The 25,341-nt window shown below is 42.8% G+C and overlaps 1 protein-coding gene across 1 annotated transcript in view; it reads right to left on the bottom strand.

Annotated features, from left to right (window-relative positions):
* The window catches only part of DISC1 (DISC1 scaffold protein), a 379,838-nt gene that overhangs the window by 200,226 nt on the left and 154,271 nt on the right, over positions 1-25,341 (bottom strand). The window contains exon 9 of the mRNA XM_038396820.2: positions 20,197-20,299. Coding sequence (XP_038252748.1) covers positions 20,197-20,299 — 103 coding nt within the window. The remainder of the gene's footprint in view (positions 1-20,196; positions 20,300-25,341) is intronic.

Raw genomic sequence — 25,341 nt, 5'->3', positions numbered from 1 at the left:
ACTTCAACTGATTTGCACACATCCATTCCACTGTACGTGACTCACAAGCAGTCCCAACTAGAGGTGGGTTCAGAGCCTATATGAGGGGGCTGGAGGGACTGGAGGATTACTCGTCCAAATTTAGCACTGTCTCTAGATTGTTGACAGATAGCATAGTCAAAGGTAAATACATGACATGCTGACCAGCTTCCCACTTTGCAAATGTCTAATATGGGAACATTAGCCAGAAAGGCCAGAGTGATTCCTTGGGACCTAGCTGAATGATCCAACACTCCATCTGGCAGCTTTATGTTAGCCAGCTGGTAACGCAGGCAAATATAACTGGATATCCAAGGCAATATCCTCAGAGTGGAGACAAGACTGCCCTTCAGTCGGTTGATAAATGCAATGAACAACTGAGTCGAAAATCCGAAAGGTTTAGCCTGTACTAGATAAAACGCTAAAGGTCTTCTAACATTCAGAGGTGTTCAGTCCCTCCTCAACCTTACTACCATGAGGCTTTGGGAAGAGGTCAATAGGAAGATTGCTTGGTTAATATAAAAAGTGAAAACCATGCTTCTAAGAAACCTTGGGTGAGAACAAAGGTAGACTTTGTCCACATAGAAAACCGTATACAGAGGATCTGATACTAGAGTCCTCAACTCTCCCACTCTCCTGGATGATGTAATGGCTACTAAAAAACTACCTTCATGAAAGGTGCTACAGAGAGCAGGTCACCAGAGGCTCAAAGAAGGGGACCCATCAGCTTTGTTAAGACTATATTCAAGTTCCATAGGGCACACCAATGAAAGGTGTAATTTTAGGAGAAGGGAGCAGCAAATTTAGACCTCCAAGAGTTGCTTAGAGAAGCCACCCTGGATCAGTTGCTAGTAGAACCAACAATAATTGGTCCTTCAGTGGCTAGAAAGGCTGGGAGCAGGCAGAAGCCAAATCAAGACCCAATGGGCTATCTAAAGAGGGCTGGCTGCTTCCTTGAGGTGGCAGTTCTGGGTGAAGCTGGGACAGAGAAGGAAGGGTTTTCCCATCTTAAGCCAAAAGCCCACCCTGGTCAAGGCCTAACTCTGACTGCACCTTTTGATTGAGCCAGCGAAATATTGATTTGTTTTACATAATGGAATTTAAAGCCCAGCCAGCCATCTTAAGTTGGATATCAATTGATTGCTGTAAAATTAAAGGGGTTGGCGTCATGAGATGCTCCACTGGTTCAGGAGAACCGGTGACACCACCTCTCCATTCTATGACTCTCAGAGGAGAAAAAAATTTAAGAGATAGGGAATCGTGGATCATTGATTTTAAGAATGAATTCTTCTAATATGCAACAAGCCAGGCAGCAACCAGTGGTGAGCTGGAGCCGGTTTGCACCGGTTCGCTAGAACCGGTTGTTAAATTTAGAAGCCCTTTTAGAACCGGTTGTTCCGCGAGGGACAACTGGTTCTAAAAGGGCTTCTAAATTTAACCAGCCAAAAGTGGCGCCTTAGGGGAAAATTTGGTGGGTGCAGAGCACCCACCTGCAGCTCCCCGCCCCACCCCCAGCCCCAGCTCACCTCCGCTCCGCCTCCTCCCCTGAACCCACCGCCCCTTGCTGCTTCTCTGCCCCCACAGGCTTCCCGCAAATCAGCTGTTCGCGCGGGAAGCCGGGGCAGGCTGAGAAGCAGGCAGCAGCTTCCCGCTCAGGCCCAGGGAGGCAGAGCAGAGGTGAGCTGGGGCGGGAAGGAGGGGCGGGAGAAGGGCTGCCTGCGCCGCAGCAGGTAACCCGGGGGGGGGGGGTGCGCAGGGGAACCGCTCCCTGCCCCAGCTTACCTCCACCACCCTCGGCCTGAGTGTGAAGCCACCGCCTGCTTCTCAGCCTGCCCTGGCTTCCCGCCGAACAGCTGATTTGCGGGAAGCCAGGGGAGGGGGGCGGAGAAGCAGAATGGGGCAGCGTGTTCAGGGGAGGAGGTGGAGAGGAGGAGAGGTGAGCTGGGGCTGGGCGTGGGGCAGGGAGCTGCCAGTGGGTGCTCTGCACCCACCAAATTTTCCCTGTGGGGGCTCCAGCCCCGGAGCACCCAGGGTCGGCGCCTAAGGCGCCACTATTGATGTGATCAGTGGGGGAGCAGCCGGGGGGGAAAAACGACGACACTAAGCACAAAGCACACATTCACCTTTCTTCCTCCTCTAACAAAACTTTTTAAAGATCAACCCCTGTTGGAGCAGTAATAAGAACTAAAGAGCTAACAGGTATTCTTCCTCAGGGCAATCACCATTATGGTATCCATCAATGCCACTAATACAAGTCATAAAATCTTCCACCCAGTTGTTGATGAGGATACAGAGGTTGATTGCAACTTAGACTTCAATCGATAAAGTAAGGGTCTAGGAGCACACAAGGAAAGCTTAGTGCAAAGAAAAGAGGAGATAGATGTAGTGATAGATACCAGATTCTGAAAGCAGCAGAGCTAACAAGACAAGACAAGGAATGAACAATGAATGAGCAATATGCCTTCATCACCTACATACCTCAAAAAATAAGGGCCCAGAATTGGGATCCAATTATTTCCTAAAAATGATACCAACCATTTTTATTATAAGGCATAATGCAATACAAATTGTCCATCTAATCCTGAAAATACACTGTATGAAGGCCCATTTACAGGATCTGCTATAGAAAAGTTAGTTGAGAGAGAGACAGAGACACACACAGAAGGAAATGCCATTTAGAGAGCATAGAAGAACATTATACCAGGATCAAATCAGCAGGTGCAAAGTAGGAAATATCTTTTGAGCAGCTCACAAAAGAGATTAATTATAGTGGGGCAGAGAAAATAAAAGTTTGAGTTTCTGGAGAGAATTTACCCAAGGAAATTTTCTTAAAATTCATTTAATTTGGAATACTCTATTGTATTTTCAAAGAGAAAAAGTTAGCTCTCCAGAAGAATTTATATAAGTCAGGGATAAAACTCATTCTTGGCAGGAATAGCAGTATCCCGAGAAGGGAAAGAATTGCAAGTGACACACAGAAATCCCTCCCTCCTTCTCACCGTGATTCCTATATGTGCTCCATTCAATTCAAACACTGATTATACTTTGAAGATGGAGGGGCAGATTTTCTTCTACAGCCAAGATCCAGTAAGCACAGGTGAAAGGTCAGTTACACAGCTCCGTGAGTTGGTGGGCTGTTCTGCAACAGCCTCAGAGCAAGTTAGGGCAATTTAGGGGCTACTGTAACTTACACTGGCTAAGGATCCACCTCTTCCCTCCCCAGAACACACTCTGTGCCAGTGAGGAAGGTGAGAGGTTGTGTCAGGAACTGACTTGGACATCTTTACCTCAGCTGAGAGAAACACTCCACTCAGAGAAATTCTCAGCTGGCTAATTACACCTAGAATTAGGCTCTTTTGAGCTGCCTGAGCAGTACAAAGAGACCAGATTATATTTTAGAATGGTTGTTCTCAAACTGGGGTCCTTAGAGACTGCACAAGGGGTCTGCAAAATATTATGAAAAACAAAAACAAAAAAATCTCACCACACTTCTGCATTGCCTAACTATTAAAACCAACAAATGGTGCATGAACAATGCTGTAATACTCTCATTGCATAAGCATCAACATAAAAAATCTCACTGCTTATGTGACAGCAAATCAGAAGAGATGTGTTTTGTTTTGTTTTTTACGATTGAGACGTCTTTGGTGGGTGGAAGTGGAATATATTTTTACAGTATGTGAGCAAATTACATTGAAAAATGGATACATTTTTAAAACATCCTCATACTCGTACTGCTAGTTGTGCTGAAGTCATGGACAATGCAGAGTCAAGGAGTAAGAAACAAATGAAGAACAGAAAGTTTGACTAAAGTTATACTGATTTTGGTTTTATGAAATTTAGTTATGGACGACCCCAATGCATTGTATGCTTATACATCCTATCAAACAAAGCAATGAAATCCACAAAATTGAAACACCTCCTCTCAGCAGGCACCTTGAGTATAAAGATAAACCCAGAGACTTTTTTCAATGAGAAAGAAGAATACAATCGACAGAAAACTCAAAAGAAACAAAATATCAGTTCCAGAAAAGGCTCCGAAAGCATCTTTCTTAACAGCACTTCAGATTGCAAAGAGTAAAATATCCAGTACAACTGGAGAAGGACCAGTTCTTCCAGCTGCTATAGAAATGTGCAAAGTGATGGTAAGGGAAGATCCTGCGAAGAAACTTAAGGCCGTAACACTTTCTAATTACACAGTAAGAGAGTTGAATCACTTTCAAATAACGTAAAATGCTATCTAACTGAAAGGCTAAGTACATGTGAACGGTTTGCAATTCAGCTTGATAAGACAACTGATGTTGATAATGCAGCACAATTATTAGTTTGTGTTTGTTATGTTTGACTGGCGGAAATTTTGGAAGATTTTCTTTTTTGTCAGGAGTTACCAGAACAGACAACAGGTCAGGAAATATTCAAATTATTGGATTATTTCATGAAAGCTGAATAGCTGAATTGAAAGAAATGTGTTGCTGTTTGCATGGATGGTGCTGCTTCTACGATAGACAATAGGAGTGGTGATGAAGCAAGAATACGAGTCATAAATCCACAGGTAATTGAAACACACTGTACCTTGCATTGCCAGGCCCGTCCGTCAAAGAAAATGGAACCTGAACCTGAATTACATGATGTGCTCAATGCAGCTGTGACAGTTGTGAATTCTGTAAAGTTCTGGCCTTTGAATTCATGCCTTTTTGCAAATCTGTGTTTAGAAATAGATGCAGGATATGACAAATTATTGTTTCATATGGAAGTGAGTTAGTTATCTCGTGGCAGAGTGTCAGAAAGAGTTTTTGAGCTTCGCAAAGAGCTGCTGGGTTTTCTTTCAGTGCACAATCCCAAGATTGTCGCAAACTTTTCTGACTCGATATGGATTGCAAAGCTTGCAGACCTCACAGACATTTTTAACTGGTGGAATCCACTGAACCTGTTCACACAAATGGGCAATACCACCATACTTGAGGTGAGTGACAAGATTAAAGAATTTCAGAAGTAGAGGTTTGGAAAACTAGAATGAGCAGTAGAATCTCAGATATGTTTCCTCTATTGACAGATTTTCTGGATCTAACAGTATGACAACTGAGTGACAGATCATTGCTCACCTTTCAACTTTGGCAGAGTACTTCAGAGTTTACTTTAAAAATATAAAAGAGGAGAAATATGATTGGGTTCAGTATCTGTTCTCAACTTTTGCTATGTTGTCTTGCCGTTTGAGTGAAAAAGCAGAACAGGTGCTGGTTGAACTGCCCTGCAGTTTCAGGCACAGACACCTTGCCAGTTTTGGTCAACTGTTGCTGCGGAGTATCCAGTTTTAGTTACAGAAGCAATGAAAGTGTTGCTACCTTTGCCAGCAACATATATATGTGAAGCATCATTCTCTACCATGACATCGATGAAGACAAAGTTCAGGTCCCAACTGGAAGTGGAGAATGATTTGCAAGTTTGCTTGTCAACCACCACACCAAGGATAGACAGACTCTGCAGTAAGAAACAGGCACGCCCATCTCACTGATATCTGTAAGTACTCAAACCCCTTTTCTTAAAGCATTACTAACAGTACGTGTTTATATGAACCATGCATATACTTTTGTCAATCAGTTTCTCAGTCTGGGGGTCTGGGATTAACACTGCATTTGAAAAGGGGTCGGTCCATCAACAAAAAATAATGATTTGTGAATCTCTGCCTTAAAGTCAGGCCAAGAATGCAATATAGGAGTGCAAGGTAGAATGATCATTTATGTGAATGGTGTGCACACACACGAACACAAATATATAATTTTCCCTGCATTATATTTTCTCCCTTCACGTTTTCTCTGTCATCTTATTCTCAGAAATCTCTTGCTCTTCGCTTTTTTTCCCACACCCTCCATCTCCTCTTTCCATCTTTATCCTCCCACTACACACTACCATCCTATCCAATTACTACTTACCAATCCTTTCATTCTGTATCCCCCTGATCTATTTATCCCCAATATACAACATTACACAATTGGTTAGAGGAATAATGGGTTTTGGCTTGAGTGAGGTTCATCTTTTTCTGAAGCATCTGGTATAGGTCACCACTGAAGAGGCAGGATACCAAATCAATTATATATTAAGGCCTATATTCCCAAGGAGCCCAATTAGCCAAGATATTGAGGAGGAGTACTGAAATGCAATAGGCACACAGACATTAGCTGAATTTTCTTCCCCTTTCATAATAGCATTTCTTGATAGTGAGAAAGTTACAAAAGATGAAAGAGGAACACCCGTGTCTTCTGATGGAACAGCAGCACAACTTATGAATCATATAAGGAAAGACTGAGCAAACTTTGCCTAACATAAGGCCATTTTGTCAACTTGCTAGGATTCTGAGGACAATATCTAATTTGCATAAAATTAAGCAGATTGCAGCATGATCTCAAGCAAACAAAGGAGTTAACATCACATTAGCATAAACATGTGGAGTGGTGGTTAATCATATGTTCACCACCAGGCACAGGCAAATTTCTACTCTGATGGCTCTGTTTTACCTAATCTCAATTATCATTAAGAGACGAAGTGTTTTAAACTAAAAGCCAACCTGTTGCAAGCCTTTTAGCACCCATCTGGAAATAATCTTATTCCCCAGTCTCCAATGTCCAGATTTATTATGAGAGGCAACAGTGCCAACACAGTACATTTGGTAAAAGGGAAGTGGTTAAATACACATTCCATGCTACTGACCTGTATCTCCACCTTATGCAGATATAGGTCATAAAAGAGGGTGCTCATATCTTTTTAAAAGTACTGGAGGTCATATCACAATCAATCACCCAACCGACTCCCATTTTCAGGTCAGCTGCTATATATCTAATAAAACAGTTATTCAGTGCTATTAGTGAAATGATGACCTAAGATCTCTATTCAGTCTAAGGATCTTACTATTCTTTCCAAATGAGATATAAACCTTCTTGGCCTAGTTTCTACATCTGGGTCTAATTTACACTTGCAATGATAAGAATAACTATGAAGGAAGTGAAGAAAATTAGTGGCTCTCTCTCACACGCACCTCCGCTGTCTCTAAGCATGTCAGATTTCATTACTATTATTTTCAAGAAGAAAATTGTTTTCACACAGTTACAGTACCTAAAGAGACTATAACATACATGTAATCTCTCTCATCTGCACAGCTAGTAAATTGACAAAACATCACCTAAAATAGTGGATTACTTCAGATCTTCCACTCTACCCTTTATTTTCTTACCATGCAAAAATTAGAATTATACCTTTCATCACACATTAACCTATAATTTTCAAAATAGTGAAAATGAATTTAAAATAAATATTGCAATAGTATTTTTTATTTATATGGTTCAGTGCAATATTCTTCATTACAAAGGGTTACCATGTTAACCTTAGCAAATTTATATTTCTTTGCTATTTTTGAGCATTAATTTGATTTGATCTGTAATCTTTCTGCACCAATTCTTGTGCCTCTGAGCCATCTCCCCAGACAAGAATAAACCTTCCTATATTTCGATATCCCTTCCTGCACTGATCACAGGCTATTTTATAAGCTTGTAAAGCTTGTAAAGCTTTGCTGGAATAACCAATTTTTAAACTTTTTAAAGTTTTGATACAATATCTCAGAATAGTTTTCTTTTACAATGGTACATATAAAAGACACCGACCAAAAAGACTGCATCAACAGTTTTTTCTCAATGGCTGTATCTCTATTAAAATCTCCCCCAATCCCCACCCCATCCCAACCCAAGGAAGCTAGCATTCTTCTTTCTTTGACTCCCCATTATTTTACGTATCTATCTGTGAGATGGTACTCTTATTAACTGTAGTTCCAGCAGAGCTACTGATTCTAAAACCATGAACTCTCTACTAATGTCCTATTTATTATGTTTTATGAAAAATACTGGGCAAGAGCCTCAGTTTACAGTGGTGTAAACAGGTGCAGCTCCATTGATTTCAAAGATCTGAGCTGTAAATAGTGGTAGAAGGGAGATGTGAATACCCAAAGTGGTTTCTAATTTTTTTGGAAACTTAGTGTCTTCACGATATAATTGATCGATTGTATTTATTACATACTCTTCATAAAGCTGAAGATTCCCTAACATTTTTGCTGATTAAATTCTAGATTAGGATATACTGAAGAGGGGAAACTACTCAGTTTGTATGATATTTTACCCCATACCAGCAGAATGGCTGTTATTTATCGCATATTGAAATGCAGGCTAAGTTAATTAAACAATATTACTTCTGTTCTGAAATGGTTCCAGTGCTTATCTAGGTTAAGATTAAATCAAATTGAACTGGCAGCACTAGTAGAATTTCATGTTTGGGACTGCATTTATTCTGGGTTTTTGTTTCTTCCATATAAAAGATTAAATATCTTTGTACTTTGTGGAGCATTTTGCCCAGTACTGTAAATAGATGTGTCGGGAATAGAAAGGTGAGTGTAGGTAAAATGTTTGTTTTGTTTGAACTACCCTGCATATCCATGAAATAGTATTGCCTTTCCAACTCTCCAAATTGTAAATATTTTATATTTAAATTCATATAACTAATATATATTACTTGATAATTGTATTCTAAGGTACCAGTATCAAACTGAATCTTTGGGCCAATATGTCAGACTTCATTTGATAAACTTTCTACTTTGACACTGTTCCCTCAAGGTAATTATGGGGTTGGCTAAGAACAAAGTAACATCATTAGCATATAGGGAAATTTTGTGCTGGGTATCCTTTAACAATGTTGTTGCAATGGATTCATTCAGCGAGTGATTCCATTGCCAAGGTAAAAAGCACAGGTAACACAACATCCCTACTTGGTGCTTCCAGATTAAATGAAAACTTCTGATTATATCCACTGTTCTTCATCTTCACAGCAGGTTACAGATAAAGTTTTTGTCCAGCTAAGAAAATTATCCACAATTTCATATTGTTCCAAACTGCTCTAAAATAATTCCACTCTACATGATTAATGCTTTCTTAGCCTCTAATGTTAAAATACAGAATCATTTATTTGATTAGTCAGATAAAATAATCCCCCAGCAGCCATCTAACAGTCTGTTAGCTGCCTGTCTCTTCTTTGTATATATAAGTGAATGATATTTTGTTTAAAAACACTAGCCTAAACCTTGTCAGATTTTTGTTTTTTTACAGGTCAGTTCATACCCCTTGAGTCTTTTTTGAGGGATGTCACTCATTTTAGTCCCTAAGTTATTAATATCCACACGTTTGGTGTCCCCTCGTTTTACTGCTGAAAATTATTTATATCAAAAATAAATAATCATTAAAAAGTCTGTACAGTTGTTTATATTAAAACCCCATTATCTTTTAAGTTTCCTCTGTGCATAAAGTTGTGTCCCTGTGAAGGGACATGTCCTCACACTGGTATGGAGGAGGCTAACAAGCACCTGAGGGCCTATTCCACACTAACGCACCTGCAAGGCTTGTTCAGCCTGGACGAGGAGGAATTTACCTAGGAAGGGACGGTGAAAAGGAAGAAGGCTGCCCAACCCAGAGGCTGCTGGTAACAGGTAGTCCAGCTGAGAAGGAGACAGACACAAATCGCATTACTCCTGAAGCTGCCCTGACTGACAGCAAAGTAATATGCCCCAGAAAGAGGAATAGAAGGTAAACTCCTCAAAGGAGACTGAGCTCTTAGAGCTGAATATCTAGGGACTGCCTGAGAGACTGGTCCTCTTTCCAGCCAGATCCTCCTCTTTTGCAAGGGGAAGGGAAGAGGAAGAGCCAACCCTCTGCCTGTGGGCGGTTGCCTCAGAAAGTTCCCCCAAGGGTTGCCAATTGGGGGAAAAGAGGGTAAGCAATGGACTGTGGGACCTGAGCAGGGGGTCCATGCAGCCCTGCCCCACACCATCCTCCTCATTTGGGGTCTGTTGCACGTCATGATCCACATTTGGGACTTGGGAGATTGAGAGATATGAGTTAGTAGGATGTCTGGACAGTTAGACATTTACTGACTTAGGGAGGATTAGTAGAAATGCTTCTTGAATTGACGCTGTAAGCTTCTTCCCTATCAATGTGGTATTGAAAACATCCGCCAATGGGTTTATTAGCACTTTCTGAACAATTTTAGAGAGGATGCCAATCTACACCAGAGGTTCTATCTGATTTAAAATCTGAGATAGCTGTCCCTCAACATCATGCCCACTAAACCAATTAACACAGCATATACCCTCAAGGGAGCTCTCTCACACACCATCTAATAGTTAGTTTCTAAATATATGTTTAGTAAAATAACTGAATATTCTGCATCTCTTTATGTGTGTCGTAGTGTCCCTTTAATGGATCATTAATGTACATATGACTTCTGCTTTAAATGTCATTTCTATTTATAGTCAACCTATTTAGCCTTGTGTCTTGATTATTCATCTCAAGTCAGATCCTTGCATTTCTTTGGGAATTGTTTTCTTTTTCTCTTGCTCATCCTCAATGTCCTTCCCTGGCAACTCAGTATTTCTTTCTACAAGTATCCAGAAAGATTGAATAATTTACTTCTCCTCTTTTAGATCTTTCATAATGGTTGTATTATTGTAGGACAAGATAACTTTGAATCAGAAACTGCACCTGTATCTTAGGTATTTCCCCCTCCTTCCTTCTGCCACCTGCAGTTCTTCAGTTGACTTTATTTTTCTGCACAGTCTCAGTATATTAGCTGATAAATCTTGAGCTTTTCCATCAGGAAGACTTTTTGTTGACAGTAACATAACTGTACAATTATGTCCCTGAAACAATTTTTTATGCTTGAAAAGAGAAGACTGTGAGCCCTATCTGTTGTTACTTCCTCCACTGCACTAAGATTTAAAATGTCCTCAGTGGTATTCTTAACTATTAACATAGTTAATTAAGATTGCCTTTCTCCAAGCTTCAAAGACTTCTTTTATTCTCACATTGTTCCTTCTTTCACAGTTCTCCAGATCACCAGCTGTAGAGAACATGGGTTAAATTTTCAAAAGCGTCTATATGACTTAGGAGCCTAAGTCACTTTTGAAAATAGGACTTAGGCTCTTAAATCATTAGGTACTTTTTAAAACTTTTACCCCATATTTTCCTCTCAACTGCTTGACTCTGGCCTGAAGATTCACTAGTACATATACATCCTCTCCAACTCTGATCTCAGCTGTATCTTTTTTTCCATATCCATTAGTTTAGAGTGAATATCCATTCTTAACAGTGCTGGCCAAAAACTCCTTGACAGGGCACTTTTCTGTCAGAAAATGCTAATTTCATTGCCAGTAAAAATGTTTTGTATTCTATTTCTCCAAAATTACAGTGGAAACCAGGCAGGGGAAAAAACAGTTATTAATCTTTCCTTAACGGTTGTTCTTTGAGATGTGTTGCACATGTCCATTCCAATGTAGGTGTGTGCGCACCCCAAGCACAGTTGCCAGAAATTTTTGCATCAGTGGTATCCGTTCAGTCTGCTCAGGCACCCTCTGGTGCCACATGCTCATGGCACTGGTATAAGGGACCCCGCCAACCCCATGGCATTTCATTTCTTTCTTTTCAGCTAATTCGAAGAGGGCAGATCTTGGATTGGACATGTGCAACACATCTTGAAAAGCAACAATTACAGAAAGATTAATAACCGTTTTTCTTTTTTGAGTGATTGCACATGTCCATTCCAACGTAGGTGACTCTTAAGCAGTTGTACAGGTGGACGGCTCAGAGTTTAGTTGACATGCTGACTCTAGTACCACTTTGCCAAATCCAGCATCATCTCTAGCCTGCTGAGTGATGGCATAATGAGAAGTACATGTGTCTACTGATGACCAAGTTGCTGTTCTACAAATGTCTTGGCATTTGCACTAAAAAAGTTGCCAAAGACACTTGTGCTCTTGTGGAATGAGCTGTCAGAACATGAGGGGCAGGAACCCCTTCCAGGTCGTAACATGTGAGGATACATGACATGATCAATAATGAAATTCTCTGGGCTGAGACAGGAAGACCTTTCATCCTGTCTGCAATGGCCACAAATGGTTGGGTAGTTTTCCGAAACAGCTTGGTCCTTTCTATGTAGAAAGCCAGAGCATGCCTAACATGTAGCAAGTGGAGTCTTTGCTCTTCCCTGTTTGAGTGTGGTTTTGGATAGAAAAACTGGTAGGAAGATAGCCTGATTGCTATGGAACTGGGAAACCACCTTTAGAAGGAAAACTGGATGAAGACGCAATTGGACCTTGTTCTTGAAGAATACCGTGTAAGGTGGCTCTGACATGAAGGTACGGATCTCAAATTCTTCTGGCCAAAGTGATGGCCACTAAGGTGGTCAAGATACAGCAGGAAGCAAGTTGCCAACTGTTTAAATGGGGGGGCCTGTCAGTTTTGATAAAACCAGGTTGAGGTCCCGGGGACTGTGGGAGGGGCACTGGGTGTCGCACATGGGGGTACAACCTCTCAAGGCCCTTAAGAAAACCATTAGAAATGTCACAGTGGTGAAAGGCTGAGATTGCAACTAGGTGGACTAACAAAAGCCATGGTTAGATCTTATTTTAAGTGTTGTAAGTATTCCAGAATGAATGGTAGAGAGAATTGTGTAGTGAAACACCCTTCTGGAAAGCCCAGATAGAGAACCATTTCCATTTTACCAGGTAAGTAGCTCTGGTGGATGGCTTCCTACTTCCTAGGGGGACTTTGCAGACCTACTCTGAGCATACTAGTTCTGCAGGGTTCAGCCATGGAGCTTCCAGACTGTCAAATGGATGGACACAAGGTTCAAGTGACGCAGATGACCATGGTCCTCGGAGATTAGGTCTCGATAAAGATGCAGAAGGATTTGTGTCTCCACAGAGAGATCCAGAAGAGCAGCAAACCAATGAGGGGGGCAGGCCGGGGCTGTCAAGATGACTCACACACGGTCTCACTTGATCCTCAGCAGGACCTTGTGTGTGAGTGGAATACGAGGAAACAAAGAGATGTCCTGTCCAAGAGAGGAGGAAGCCATCTGCAAGAGATCTGGGACTGTGGCCCAGGAGGGAGCACAACTGGAGACACTTCATGTTGTGCTCTGTCACGAACAGATCTATGTGGGGTGTTCCCCACCTCTGGAAAATGGCTTTTATGACATCTGGGCAAAAGGACCACTCAGGGTGGCCAGAGAAGGATCTGCTAAGGTGATCCACTAGTTCGTTCTATGTTCCCGGTAGTTAGGAGGCCTCAAGGTGAATCAAGTGGGCTATGCAAAATTCTCACAAGCGAATTGCCTCTTGACACAGGGGAGAAGAGCAAGCTCCTCCCTGTCTGTTGATATAAAATATCACCATTGTGTTGTGAGAACTGAGGCATTCTTGCCTGCCACATGGAGTTGGAATGTCTGGGAAGCCAAGAGGACTGGTCTGAGATCCTTGACATTGATGTGTAGAGAAAATTCTTCTGGAAACCAAAGGCCATGACTTCTAAGGGACCCCAAGTGATCACCCCAACCCATTGTTGATGTGTCTGTAACAAGGGATAGCAGTTGGGTCTCGTGGTGCTGGCTCCTGGTAGTCAGTGCCAGCCTCAGTACCAGAGCCTGGATCAGGCTCTGATCAGAGTGGCGGTAGCGCTCTTTCCTTGGAGGCCACTGAGCAGAGGTATCTGGCCTGGGGGCCTTGCATCAGGGGAAAAGCCCAGGGGCTCCAGAAAGGCCACTGTCCCAGTATCTGCCACTGTTCAGAAGGCCATGCAGCTGATGAGATATTTTTAACCCAGGACCATTGCAGGATAGTGCCGCCTTGAATGCAGGTGCTGGCTCCTGCACAAGGCATAGGACTCCAACTCCAGCGAGTCTCTGTTTGGAGACCAGAGAGGAGTAATGCCCACCAGTGTTGGAGATTTGTGCTGAGGAGGAGGAGGAGACTGGGGCTGGATCATCATTGCCAGTTTCCCTTTAGAAGGTAACAGGAACCTTGGTACCACTGTAGTCTGCTCTTCCCTTCCTACCAGCACCAACATCATCGGCTCTTATATAGCCAGAGACATGGGTACCAACATTGAGAGTAGGTAACTCATTGTGACAAATGCCTCCAGCGTGGAAGGTACTGCCAAAGTGCTGGTACCACGGTGACCCTCCGGTGCCAGGCTCAACAGCACCCACCCCAGGGCTGGAGTCAACGACACCACATGTGTTTCTGGAGTCACAGAGTGTCCGAGTGCAGGTCGCACTCTTCAAACGTCTCCATGGCCTGCCGACCTCAGGGTCGGGGAATGTCCTCTCTGACTTCTTCTGCTTCTTCCTCGGCACTGAAGATGGTGAACAGTGCCAAGGTTCTCAACCGGTGACAAGAGCGCTTCTCCTCAGCAACGGAGATGGTGAACAGTGCCGAGGTTCTCGCATGGCGGCAGGAATGTCATTCCTGGGTACCGACGATGGTGAACTGTGCTGAACATCCCAAACAGCAGCAGGGATGCTCCTCACTGATGCCGAGGTACTTGGTGCTGAATCCAAACGTCCTGGCTCTGAGGGAGGTATTAGCATTGCCTCCATTAAAAAATTCAGCCTAACATCCCGGTCTTTTTTTGGTATGGGGCTTGAAGTCTCTGCAGTGCTCCCAAATGTGAACTTCCCCCAGGCACTTGAGGCAGCTAAAATGGGGTTGCTCAGAGGCATAGCCTTTTTGCAGGAGGCACAAGGCTTGAAACCTGATGACAGAGACATGGCCCAGCACTGGGAGCGGAGAACAAATTCCACTAAACGGAGAACGAACTATGTCTAAGTCTATCTAACTACTAAATAAAACTTTACTATGCAAACTAACTATGTTCAATAATTGAGAATAAAGTCCACTGAGAAAGTACTTGCAAAGCAAGGACAGTAGTTCCAGTGACCTTCACGGGTGGTAAAAAGGAACGGAGGGGGCACAGGGTCGGCGGGGACCTTTATACCGGCGCTATGAGTGCGCAGTTCCAGAGGGCATCAAAGCCAACCTGACAGATACAACCGAGGGAAAAATTTCCGGTGACTGTGCTAGGGGCATGCACACACCTACATTGGAATGGACAAATGTAATCACTTGAAGAACTACCCAGGGAACCCAGGGTCCTCAGCAGCTTACCAAGGAGATTACTCCTGAGCCAGGGACCCCAGAGCTTCCACACTCTGTGGCACCAGAGCAGCCCACGATATACACTGCCCTGCAACTGGGGCTCTTTTCCCTTTTCTTTTCTCTACTCAGCTATAATTCTGAGCACTTTGATACATCTTAGAAGCACTTTTATATCAGCTTCTTTAGCAGGAAGGGTCTTTTCTTTCTCAGCTGTAAGCAGCTCGGAGCCATTTGTCTTCTACAGAGAGCTGAGACAAATCACTCCAAATTAACATTTTACTCTGTGAAATAGTTTAAGGATATGATTCCTCTTGGGGGTACTCATTAGATGCCTTACGGGTGAGCTTTTAAGTGGATGGTGACTTTTGGTAGTCAGTGGAGATGGATTCTGCAGTTTCCCACTTTGCACTGGAGGTTCAAGATACCATCCCTGAAAGGTGCCCCCTAGCAGCACTAAAACATAAATCTGTATTGTCAGGATTTGTAATAACTGATTTTCCCCCATTTTCCTTTTATTTCACTTCAATTCTCTTAGTTAATAACTTTATTTTTATTCAGCCAGCACCCAACATATACAGTAATGTAACTTACTAATTCTACCTATTATAACTACATTGTTTTATATGGGAATATTTGCACATAGGCTAGTCTCTCAATTTTTTCTGGTAATGCTACATTCTTGTACGATTGTAATAATGCATATCCTGCAATACTAAACTAGTACTATTGCACTTTACCAAAGTGTACCTGGAAGCAAAATATTTCTCCTAGCAATATAACAAAAATTGAATGCTTTTTGGAGTTGCACATAAAAGACCCACAAGGAATATTTTACAGCAATACATGTTTCAAACAGTGTGGCATCATCCTATACGAAACCTTAATTATTTCTTTCTAACAACTTTTATCTATGAGTCCTCCAAGTGCATGCATCAACAAAGAAACCAAGAACTTAAGGGGAAATAAAAGAGGTTTATTTACAGATGAGAAAAAAGTTCAATTAGTACAAACTTTCTGGACAACTTAATAGCAGGGTATTGTGTTCTCCTGTCTGGTCTCACTGCCCAAGCCAGCAAAGGCTGAGAATACTCCAAAGAAGCATGTTGTTCATTTTCTGAGGAAAAGAACACACTGCAGTTCTTCCAAATAACCACTTTGCCTGACACTCAGTGGTTTTTATGGATTCCAGAAAGAGCAAAACCACCCATACTTAGCCAGTGGGACATTGTTGTGATTCAGCACCAAATGGTGTGTGTGGAGTAAGGGAAAGTAAACAATTGACTCCACTGGAAACCCCACTGGCTGCATGGCTACATGTTTTGTGCATGCACACATGCAAGAGCAAAGCTAACGAATCTGAAAGAAGAGTGGTAAATACACTATCCAGGTCAGTTCACTGAGAAAGAGTGGATCAATATCCACCATTACAGATGTGTCCTCCCGCTTTCCTGCCATATCTTCAAGAGTGTACAGTAAGTAGGATATTTAATTTTCTTCTCTTCAACTAGTATGCAGGTTTTATCAACAGCCATATCAAAATTTAGCTATGAATCAGCAGAAGAACCACAGCATCCAAGTCATCAAATCACATCCACATTTAATTCAAAAATTAAAATAATGTTGCTTCCTCTCTACTTTAAATTGTCTCACTCTGTTGCTCACAGATCCCTGTTACTCCATAGTAAAAATGAAAGAAAATTGTAGCAACACATCACATAGGGCATAATCTTGCCAAGATGCTGTGCTGAGTGCCCTCAACTTCTCCCACTGACTTCAGAGGAGGCTAACGCGATACAGCACCTCCCACTGAATTCAGTGGGATCTGTGGTTTACACTAGGCTCAGCACTTTGCAGGAACTGGCTCTTATTCAGAAAATAAAACTCCTCCTAACCTGCAATATAAAGATACTCCTCAGACCGACAGCGTCATAGGCTTTTCACTTTCTACCTCTGCTCTTCTTTCTTTTCCTTAGGACACAACTGCATAAAGAAAAATCTCAGGAGGCCTGAACTCCTCCCTACTTAGATGCCTCATGTCTGGACATTTGCAACCACAGTCAGGTTTCTGTCCTTTTATGAAGTTTTATTACACCTTCAAAAAAATTATTTAATCTTCAAAACCCCACTGGTAACAAAGAAATACAAACAAGTCAAGTCACATGAATCACACACACCAAACAAATACTGCTAGTGCAGAAAAACAAAAAGAGCCAATGGAAGAGAACAGCATGAATGTACAGAACTGGAGCCCATAATCCTTACTCATGGAAAACTTCCACTGAAGTAAATGGGAGTTTTGTCTCAGTAAGGATTGCAAGATTGCACCCAAACAGATTATTCTGTCGAAGAACAAACTTCAGAATAACTTGCTTCTGTTTTGTCAGAGGTTAACAGTTATCATTCCTGCCAGCATATGAAAGCAAAATATAGTCATCTGGGAAGGGAAAAATGAAGGAACACTTTATAAAATCCTTGAAATACTCTAGAACTAGAAGAGCTTTTCAGAGGGTCAGAGTGAAAAAATGGTAACAGTGCTGTCACTCCTAAAAAGGCATGCAACAGCAACATATTTATAGCACTGAGAAGACAGTTTACAGAGGTATTAAATTGTCTCTTGCATCCCTTGCTGAACCCTAAGCAACCTCGTTTAAATGTAAGCAGAGTCAGGATGAGCTCTACCCTGACAACTGGTGGCGAGTCATGATGAGTTGTGGAAAAGAACTTCAGGGACTGATCTCATTTGCATAGGCACACCCACCCTGCCGAGATGGTCACTTTGATTGCTGTAGGAGCCCCAATTTCTCTGTTATTGGGGCAGGAATAAACTGTTATTATCCTGATTATGCGAATCAAGGACCATGGAACTATACTCGGCCTTTTGTTATGATGGAGGAACTCACCATCAACTAAGTTCCAAAACCCAGTGAATAGAGAGAAGCTGGGGACAGGTATTAATACTTTGTGGCATGGGCCCCCTGGTGAGGGCCTTGCATGCTAATTGCACTTCCTCCTCTCTCCACTGTGGAATATTAGAGCTAATTTTGATTCCATTAGGAGTCTAGTTACAGGCTGCTGAGCTGAATTCACTTTGGGCTAATGGTGCACCAGCACTGAGGCTCCCTTACTACAAGCTGAAATCACAAAAGAGCTGAACTTACTAAGAGCTGAAATCACTGAGTTTTGTGTAGTGGGTGGGAGCCTGAAGATATATGGCGGAGCAGTTTGTGGGATGGCGAGCAGAGCAGTTTACAGGACAGCGAGCAGAGCAGTTTGTGGGACGGCTGGCAGAGCAGAGCATTGCAGTTTGCAGGACAGCAAGCAGAGCAGAGTGGCTGGTGGAGCAGAGCAGTTTGTCGGATGCCTGGAGCAGTTCATCGGGGCGGCTGGCAGAGTGGAGCCCCATGGAGAGGTGGGACAATCAGCTTTGGACCACATAAGGTGCCCCTTAACCCCCCCCATATCCCCACCCAGGTTGGGAGGTAAAACTCTGCAGATAAACTTTCAAACTCTGGGGCTGCCCTGACCAGGGACAGAGACTTTTGGGTTGCTGGACTCAAGAACCAAAGGAAAACAACGCCCCAATTTGCTTGGGGTGAGTTTTTGCTCATGGTTTGTGTTATGAATCCTGTTGGTGGTGTTTCCCCAACATAATGCCACATTGTTTCTCTCTGTTATTAAAAGGCTTTCTGCTACACTGTGCTTGCGAGAGGGCAAGTATTGCCTCTTGGAGGCGCCCAGCGGGGGTGGTATATATTTGTCCCAGGTCACTGGGTGAGGGCTCGAGCCGCTTTTGCATTGTGTTATTGGAATGGAACCCCTAGATACTAAACCCGGCCCTTGTTGCTGCCAACTCTGACGGGCAGAAGGGTTACATTTAAACTAGTTCAAAATGCTTTGCTACAGAAGATTTCACATGAACACATTTTATTTTCTAAAAGTGTCAAAATCTGATGCACCAATTCTTTATGGCTTCTTCACTCTCGCAACACCAAGAACTGTAAATCTGGCGTCTGGCTACTTTGCACAGAGCAGCTGGAGAATACTGGTGAATCTGGTGCATGGTTCCAAAAAATACACAGATCCATGTTTCTTTAACATATGCACAAGAAAATCCATTACAGCTCTGACCTTGCAATCCTTACCCAAGCAAAACACAAGCGGTTCTAGTCTGTAAGGGACTCATGGAAGACTGTGGAAATTGAGGATGCTTGGCATCTTGCAGGATCAGGGCCCTAATTATTTGAATTTGGATTTTGTTTGATCCTCAAGTCTGCATTCAAGTTTTACATTATTCAGCTGTAGAAAGCAGTATGTGATGCCTCATGATACTTTATTCTAAAATTATGTATGCTTTTGTAAATAGTACTATAGCTTCTAATTAAGAGAGTAAATAGCCACAGCACAGGTCATGTGTGTCCTTTTGGCATATATAGAATACACACTGGCCTCTTTCTTTAATTTGGTGCAAGACTGAATACATTTTGTGCCTGAATCCACACCTCCTCTACCTTGGCTTGTCCTCTGTAGCAGGTGCCTAATGGAGAGGTATCTACTTACATGCGTAGGAAAGACTTGCTGAACTACAAAAGCCAGCTCTTTAACTTAGAAACAAAATTATGCTTAGTCTTTTTTCCTTAGTAAATGGTGCAGTAATCCCAAATAAATGGCATGTAACCCTGTTATGAATCAGGCTTTGTATTCACATTTCAGTGTTTTACTGGTTGTAAATAATACGCATGAGTGCTTCCAAGGACCAGATTCTCTTTTGCTGCCAACATTAGTTGTTTAATAATCTAATCTAAACAGCAGAAGCTACCTATTATTGTATTCCATTTTATGGTGTCATTTAAAATCCATCCATGTAATTATTATATTTTTTGTTATTTGTATGGCTTTTCTGATACTGAAGAGTGATAGGTACTTTTAACGTGTAAAAGTCAGGAAATCTACCAATCACATATTTATACAGTTGGACTATGCTGAAGATACCACATTCTCAGTATGACTATTACATATCCCCCTCACTAAACATTTTCTAAGACATTGTGGTAATTACACAAGGAATCTTTACTCTCTAGGAAATCAGTGTGAATATGCACAATGCTAGTATGAACTTAAAGTCATTACCATCATATCTCTTATCACGTAAACCTTACCTGATACAGCAAGCATTTTGGCTTCAAGTAAAGCTGGTAGTTGGGTCTCAATATCACTCACTTTTCTCCTCAAAGTACTGCATAGTTTCTGACTTGCACAAACCTAAATTAAGGCAGACAGTCATGATATATAATTCATTCAGGAAAAAATATAAAGGCAATTCAAATAGGGCTTCAAATGTTCTTGATTTCCAGACATGACACGTTCTACCATAAGGTAAAAAAAACTTAATGAAAAAAGTGATGTGTGATACTTCTGATACATGGCTTTGCAGAATTCATTGGCTTTGCCACACATTCCAATACAAAAACGAGAAAACAGTATTGTATTAGTTCTCATGTGGATAGCTACTAACAGAGAATGTTTCAGTAGTGGATATTGTGACTGTGTTTAAGCAGAAGGCCAAGATTATGAACTTTGCACCAATGCCCCATTTTCAATAATGGTATCTGGTAACCAGTGAAATTCAGGTAAACAGAGGTTTGGGATTTTAAGAGTCAGTAACACAAAGTGTATAGGTAATTTGTTTATCAGAAATACCCCTATGCCCCTTCTTAACTGGAAACATCAAATTCTACTATACTACTATGGGTGGACAATGGAGTTCCACCTCAGATCACCTCTCCACTTAACACACAGCACTTAGATATGTTTATAGTGAAATCATACAAGTATAAGTTTATTTAACAAAGCACAGAGATTCAAGCGATAGCAAGGAGAAGTATTTGAAACAAATGCCAACATATAAAATAAAATCATAACACACGTTCTAGATCCCAGACTTAATTAACACTCATGTCTTGTAGAGTTTGGTTCACCCAAACTCCTTTCAGTGTTTTATACCCAGCCTTGGTTGTGACCCTCCTTTCATGAGGCTGACATGCTGTCAGCTTGCCTCCTACATGAAGGATTCAGTGTTTCTTTGCCCCCACTGGATATACCAGAATAGTCCTTTGTCTTTTTTCATAAAAAGGACACCTCCTGCTATTCATTTCATCTTGTAGATTTTGCAATCTCTTATTTAGCCTGGAGGGGTTCAGTATGCATATAGACATACAGTACTGTGGCAAATTGCTGGCACGATTATGATGAGTCCCGTGCTTCCTCTTCTTTTGGGGGGGGGTTCAGGGTGCAGTTTCATGCCCCTGAACTAGGGTATCTACTGTCCCACTAGTAACCCAGAGAAGAGTAGTGGAGAGGGAGGGACCCGAGCCCGCCCTCTACTCCGGGTCCCAGCCTAGGGGCCCTAGGGATAGTGGCAAACCACTTGAACTAGTGCTTCCTTCCCCTCCTCGGCTACTTTCCCTTCCTGCTATTCAGCTTGTGGGGCTTCCTGCCCCCTCTCTGCATAAGCCACGTGTCTCTTTACCTAGGGTCTTGGTCTTCTAGCCAGCCACGGAACTTCTCCAAACTCTCCTCTACTTCAACTCCTCCAAACTGCACTCTACTCCAACTCCTTCAAACTGCTCTTTGCTCCAACTCCAAACCACTCTGCTCCAACTCCTGGATGATTGAAGCAGGGAGCTTTTAATCAGGTGACTGGCTTCAGGTGCTTTTAATTAATCTATAGAAACCTTTCTTCCCTCTACAGGGAATAAGGCTTCTCCTCATCCTGGGACTTACATATGCCTCCTATTTCACTCTCCTGATGCATGACAGTACATAATACCCAAATGACCAGACAGGAAAACAGATATCGGTTATTTCCTGCCTGAAAGGAACATTTCCGAGGTATGTCACCTCTTGGTGACCTGTCTAAACTCCAAGATCTTAAGATCACAATTTTTAGTATAGATTCATAATTCCTTACATATTAAAAGTACATTTTGCAAAGATTATGATGACCGGTGAGCCACTGGCTCTCAGCAGAGACCTCACATGCTACCCTTCGGTGAACTATTATGCTTATATCCAACCCAGAGAATTCCTGTAAAACCACATGCAGCTCCTGTGCCTTTTGCCATTTGGCACCAAGACCCTGGGTCACAACTTCCAGGTTCAAAAATATAACTGGATCTGCCAGAAAGACATTGAAAAGCCAAAGCCCAGGACAGTAGCTAGTATGGGAGATAGAGAGAGGAGAAAACAGATATGAAAGCAAACAATACTTTACATTTAATGTACATTACCACTTCTGAAAAATTTTGCAGATCATAAGTAATTTACCGCTCTTACATTTTCCCAAGCTCTACTTATCAGATTTTAGAGTTCCAAAGAAAAAAATAACAAAGCAAAAAAAATTATTGTAAAGGTTCATATCAGTGTGGCAGTCAACACCCTTGGCTTTAAAGACAATCATCAAGCAGTTGCCTAACATGACTATCATGGGGTAGCTAAATCCCACACTGGAAAGAGAGGGGTGCAGAACAACTCTGGGGCCAGCCAGGGAGTCTCTTCAGTACAGCAGAGTGGCATGTGGAGACAGACCTGCACTCACTGTTATGGAGGGGTTACGCCAGGAGAGTATCTGTAGGAGGAGCACTGCTGCATGAAGCTGGGACTCTCCAGCCTTCAGAGGCCCTTGACTGCATTGCAAGGGACAACCACAAACCACGATGTGCCCCAAGGAGGCATAAAGTGATAGGAAGAGACCCTGGGGAAGGGTGTTAGTTGGACCACAGACAGCGGGTGTCTTCCTTACAGCACCCAAGACAACACCTGGGTCAGATGCCAGTGGACTGGGAGGGCCTGGTTACCCCTACCCGCTGCTGCCTGAGCAGACTCTTACCACTAGGCAGGGCCAAGGTTATAGACTCTAACTACTAGGAGGGACTGCCTCCCCACTCACACTGTCACTTGGGAAACCATAGCAGTGAATGGAACCTAGCGTACAACATTAGGCAAACAGGCACTGGCCATCTTTGAGAAAACTGGAGTTGAACTGAAATTTTAGGTGAAGGCTTGCTTGCCTTTCCCAGCCTCCTTGATGCACTGCCTTCCTCAGTGATGCAATACAATGTACATATAAACAGACAAAAATACCACTGCTGTCTATTACATACACTCACATGGATCATCTCTTGGTAAATGAATTATACATCGCACCCAGCTATTGTAAGACTATCACCAGATGCATCAAGGAGGCTTATTTTAACTATATAAAATTAACTATAATGCTTAGAACTCATTCCTTTTATTTATCACATATATCCCTTTATTTCAGCTAAAAGCATCTGGTAATCATAATTGGGCCAGCTATTCTTTTAGCCAATAAAACTATCCTTCAAGCTGTCTCTATTAATATAGAAGCCAATCTTCCTATTAAATTGTAATGCATATATTTCTAGGCACTGCCGTACATAATTTAATTTCTCCCAGATAGTCCACTTTATTTTCTTCTCTGTATTCCATCTAATTTATCCAATAATTTTCTTGTGATGATGAAGAACTATAACAGGTGGGAACATGTGCAGTGACCCAGGCCTCAGCTAGGCTTTGCCTACTGTGAGGAGAGGCAGAGGCAAACCAACACAATGAAGATAATAAAGTTTAAAATTTAAGGTTAAGGAAAAAAAACAGAAATTTGTCAGGAACAATATTTTATATTACTCTATTATTTATATTATATTAAAATCCAGTACTCGCTTGGAAAAATAATAAAACCTTAGTTACCACCACAATAAAACATGTTTTTCAACAACATGCTGTGTCATCCCAAGAGTTAATCAACTCCTCCTCTCCCTGGCTGCAAAATCCTGCTTCACCCCAGTTGTCCCACCTTCACCTCTCTCCAGCTTATGATGCTCCTTTGCTTCTACTCTGTGATGATCACACCTAGGGTTGTCAACCCTCCCAGAATCTAAATCAATCTCCTAACTACTGAAACCAATCTGGTAGATTTTAATAGGCCGCTAAAAGTCTGGTTGGCAGTGCAGTGGGGCTAAGGCAGGCTCCCTACATGCCATGGCTCTGCACAGCTCCCAGAAGCATTCAGCACGTCCCTCTGGCTCCTAGGTGTAGGGGCGGCCAGGCAGCTCTGTGCGCTTCCCCCTCCCCAAGCGCCGACTCAGCAGCTCACTTTGGCCGGGAACCAGGGGGGGCCTGCAGGCAAGGGCATTGCACAGAGCTGCCTGCCCACCCCTGAGCCTAGGAGCCAGAAATGCCAGTTGCGCCTGAGGTAAGCACCGCCCGGCCAAAGCCCACACCCCAACCCCCTGCCCCAGCCCTGAGCCCTCTCCTGCACCCAAACTCCCTCCCATAGCCCACACCCTGCGTCCCCTTCTGCACCCCATCCCCCTGCCCCAGGCTCAGCCCAGAGCCCCCTCCCACTCTCCGAATCCCTCGGCCCCATCCCACAATCCCTCCTGCACCCCAACCCCCTGCCTCATCCCAGTGAAAGTGAGTGAGGGTGGGGGAGAGCGAGCGTCGAAGGGAGAGGGGTGGAGTTGGCAGGGCCTTGGGGAAGGGGCAAGGAAGGGTCCGGGGCAAGGGTGTTTGGGTGAGGAGGAGCATGTGGTTCGGACATCCCTTAGGGAAGGATCTATTAATAGAGAATCTCTATGTCCTAGTGAGGACGAGAGGCTGGAAAACAATAAAATACAGGCAGGGCCTGATCAGAAACAATCAAATAAAAAAGAGTCCCATTCAATTACATCGTGTAATGGCAGACAGCTAAAAGGAGACAAGTTTTTAAAATGCTTATATACCAATGCTATTCTAAATAATAAAATGGGTGAACTAGAGTGCCTCATATTAAATGAGGATATTGACATAATGGGCATCACAGAAACTTGGTGGAATAAGGGTAAATCAATGGGATACAGTAATACAGTGGTTCCCAAACTTTAACAGCCCGTGAACCCCTTTCACTAAATTGTGAAATCTCTTGAACCCCCTCCTAAAAATGAATATTTCCAGGGATTTAAGTTTAAATTTCCTCCGCACTCTGCACTCCGTGGGGCTCCTGCTGCTGGACCCCATTGACCACCCCAGTCAACTGAGCTCCGGCTGCACGTCCCACTGACCGCCGGGGCTTGGGCTGCCAGCCCCAACTACCAGGCCTCACTCTCCCTGGGCCTCAGGCTGTCTGCCCTGCAACCAGTTTCCATCTGCTGCCTTCAATGCCCGGGATTCTCTGGCCGCCATTAGTGAAATTTTTCTGGTGAACCCTCTGCAACGTTCTCCAAACCCCCAGGGGTTCGCAA

The sequence above is a fragment of the Dermochelys coriacea genome, chromosome 3 (genome assembly GCF_009764565.3).
Source record: "Dermochelys coriacea isolate rDerCor1 chromosome 3, rDerCor1.pri.v4, whole genome shotgun sequence".
In the NCBI taxonomy this organism is placed as follows: Eukaryota; Metazoa; Chordata; order Testudines; family Dermochelyidae; genus Dermochelys; species Dermochelys coriacea.
This window is presented reverse-complemented; position numbering and strand designations above follow the sequence as displayed.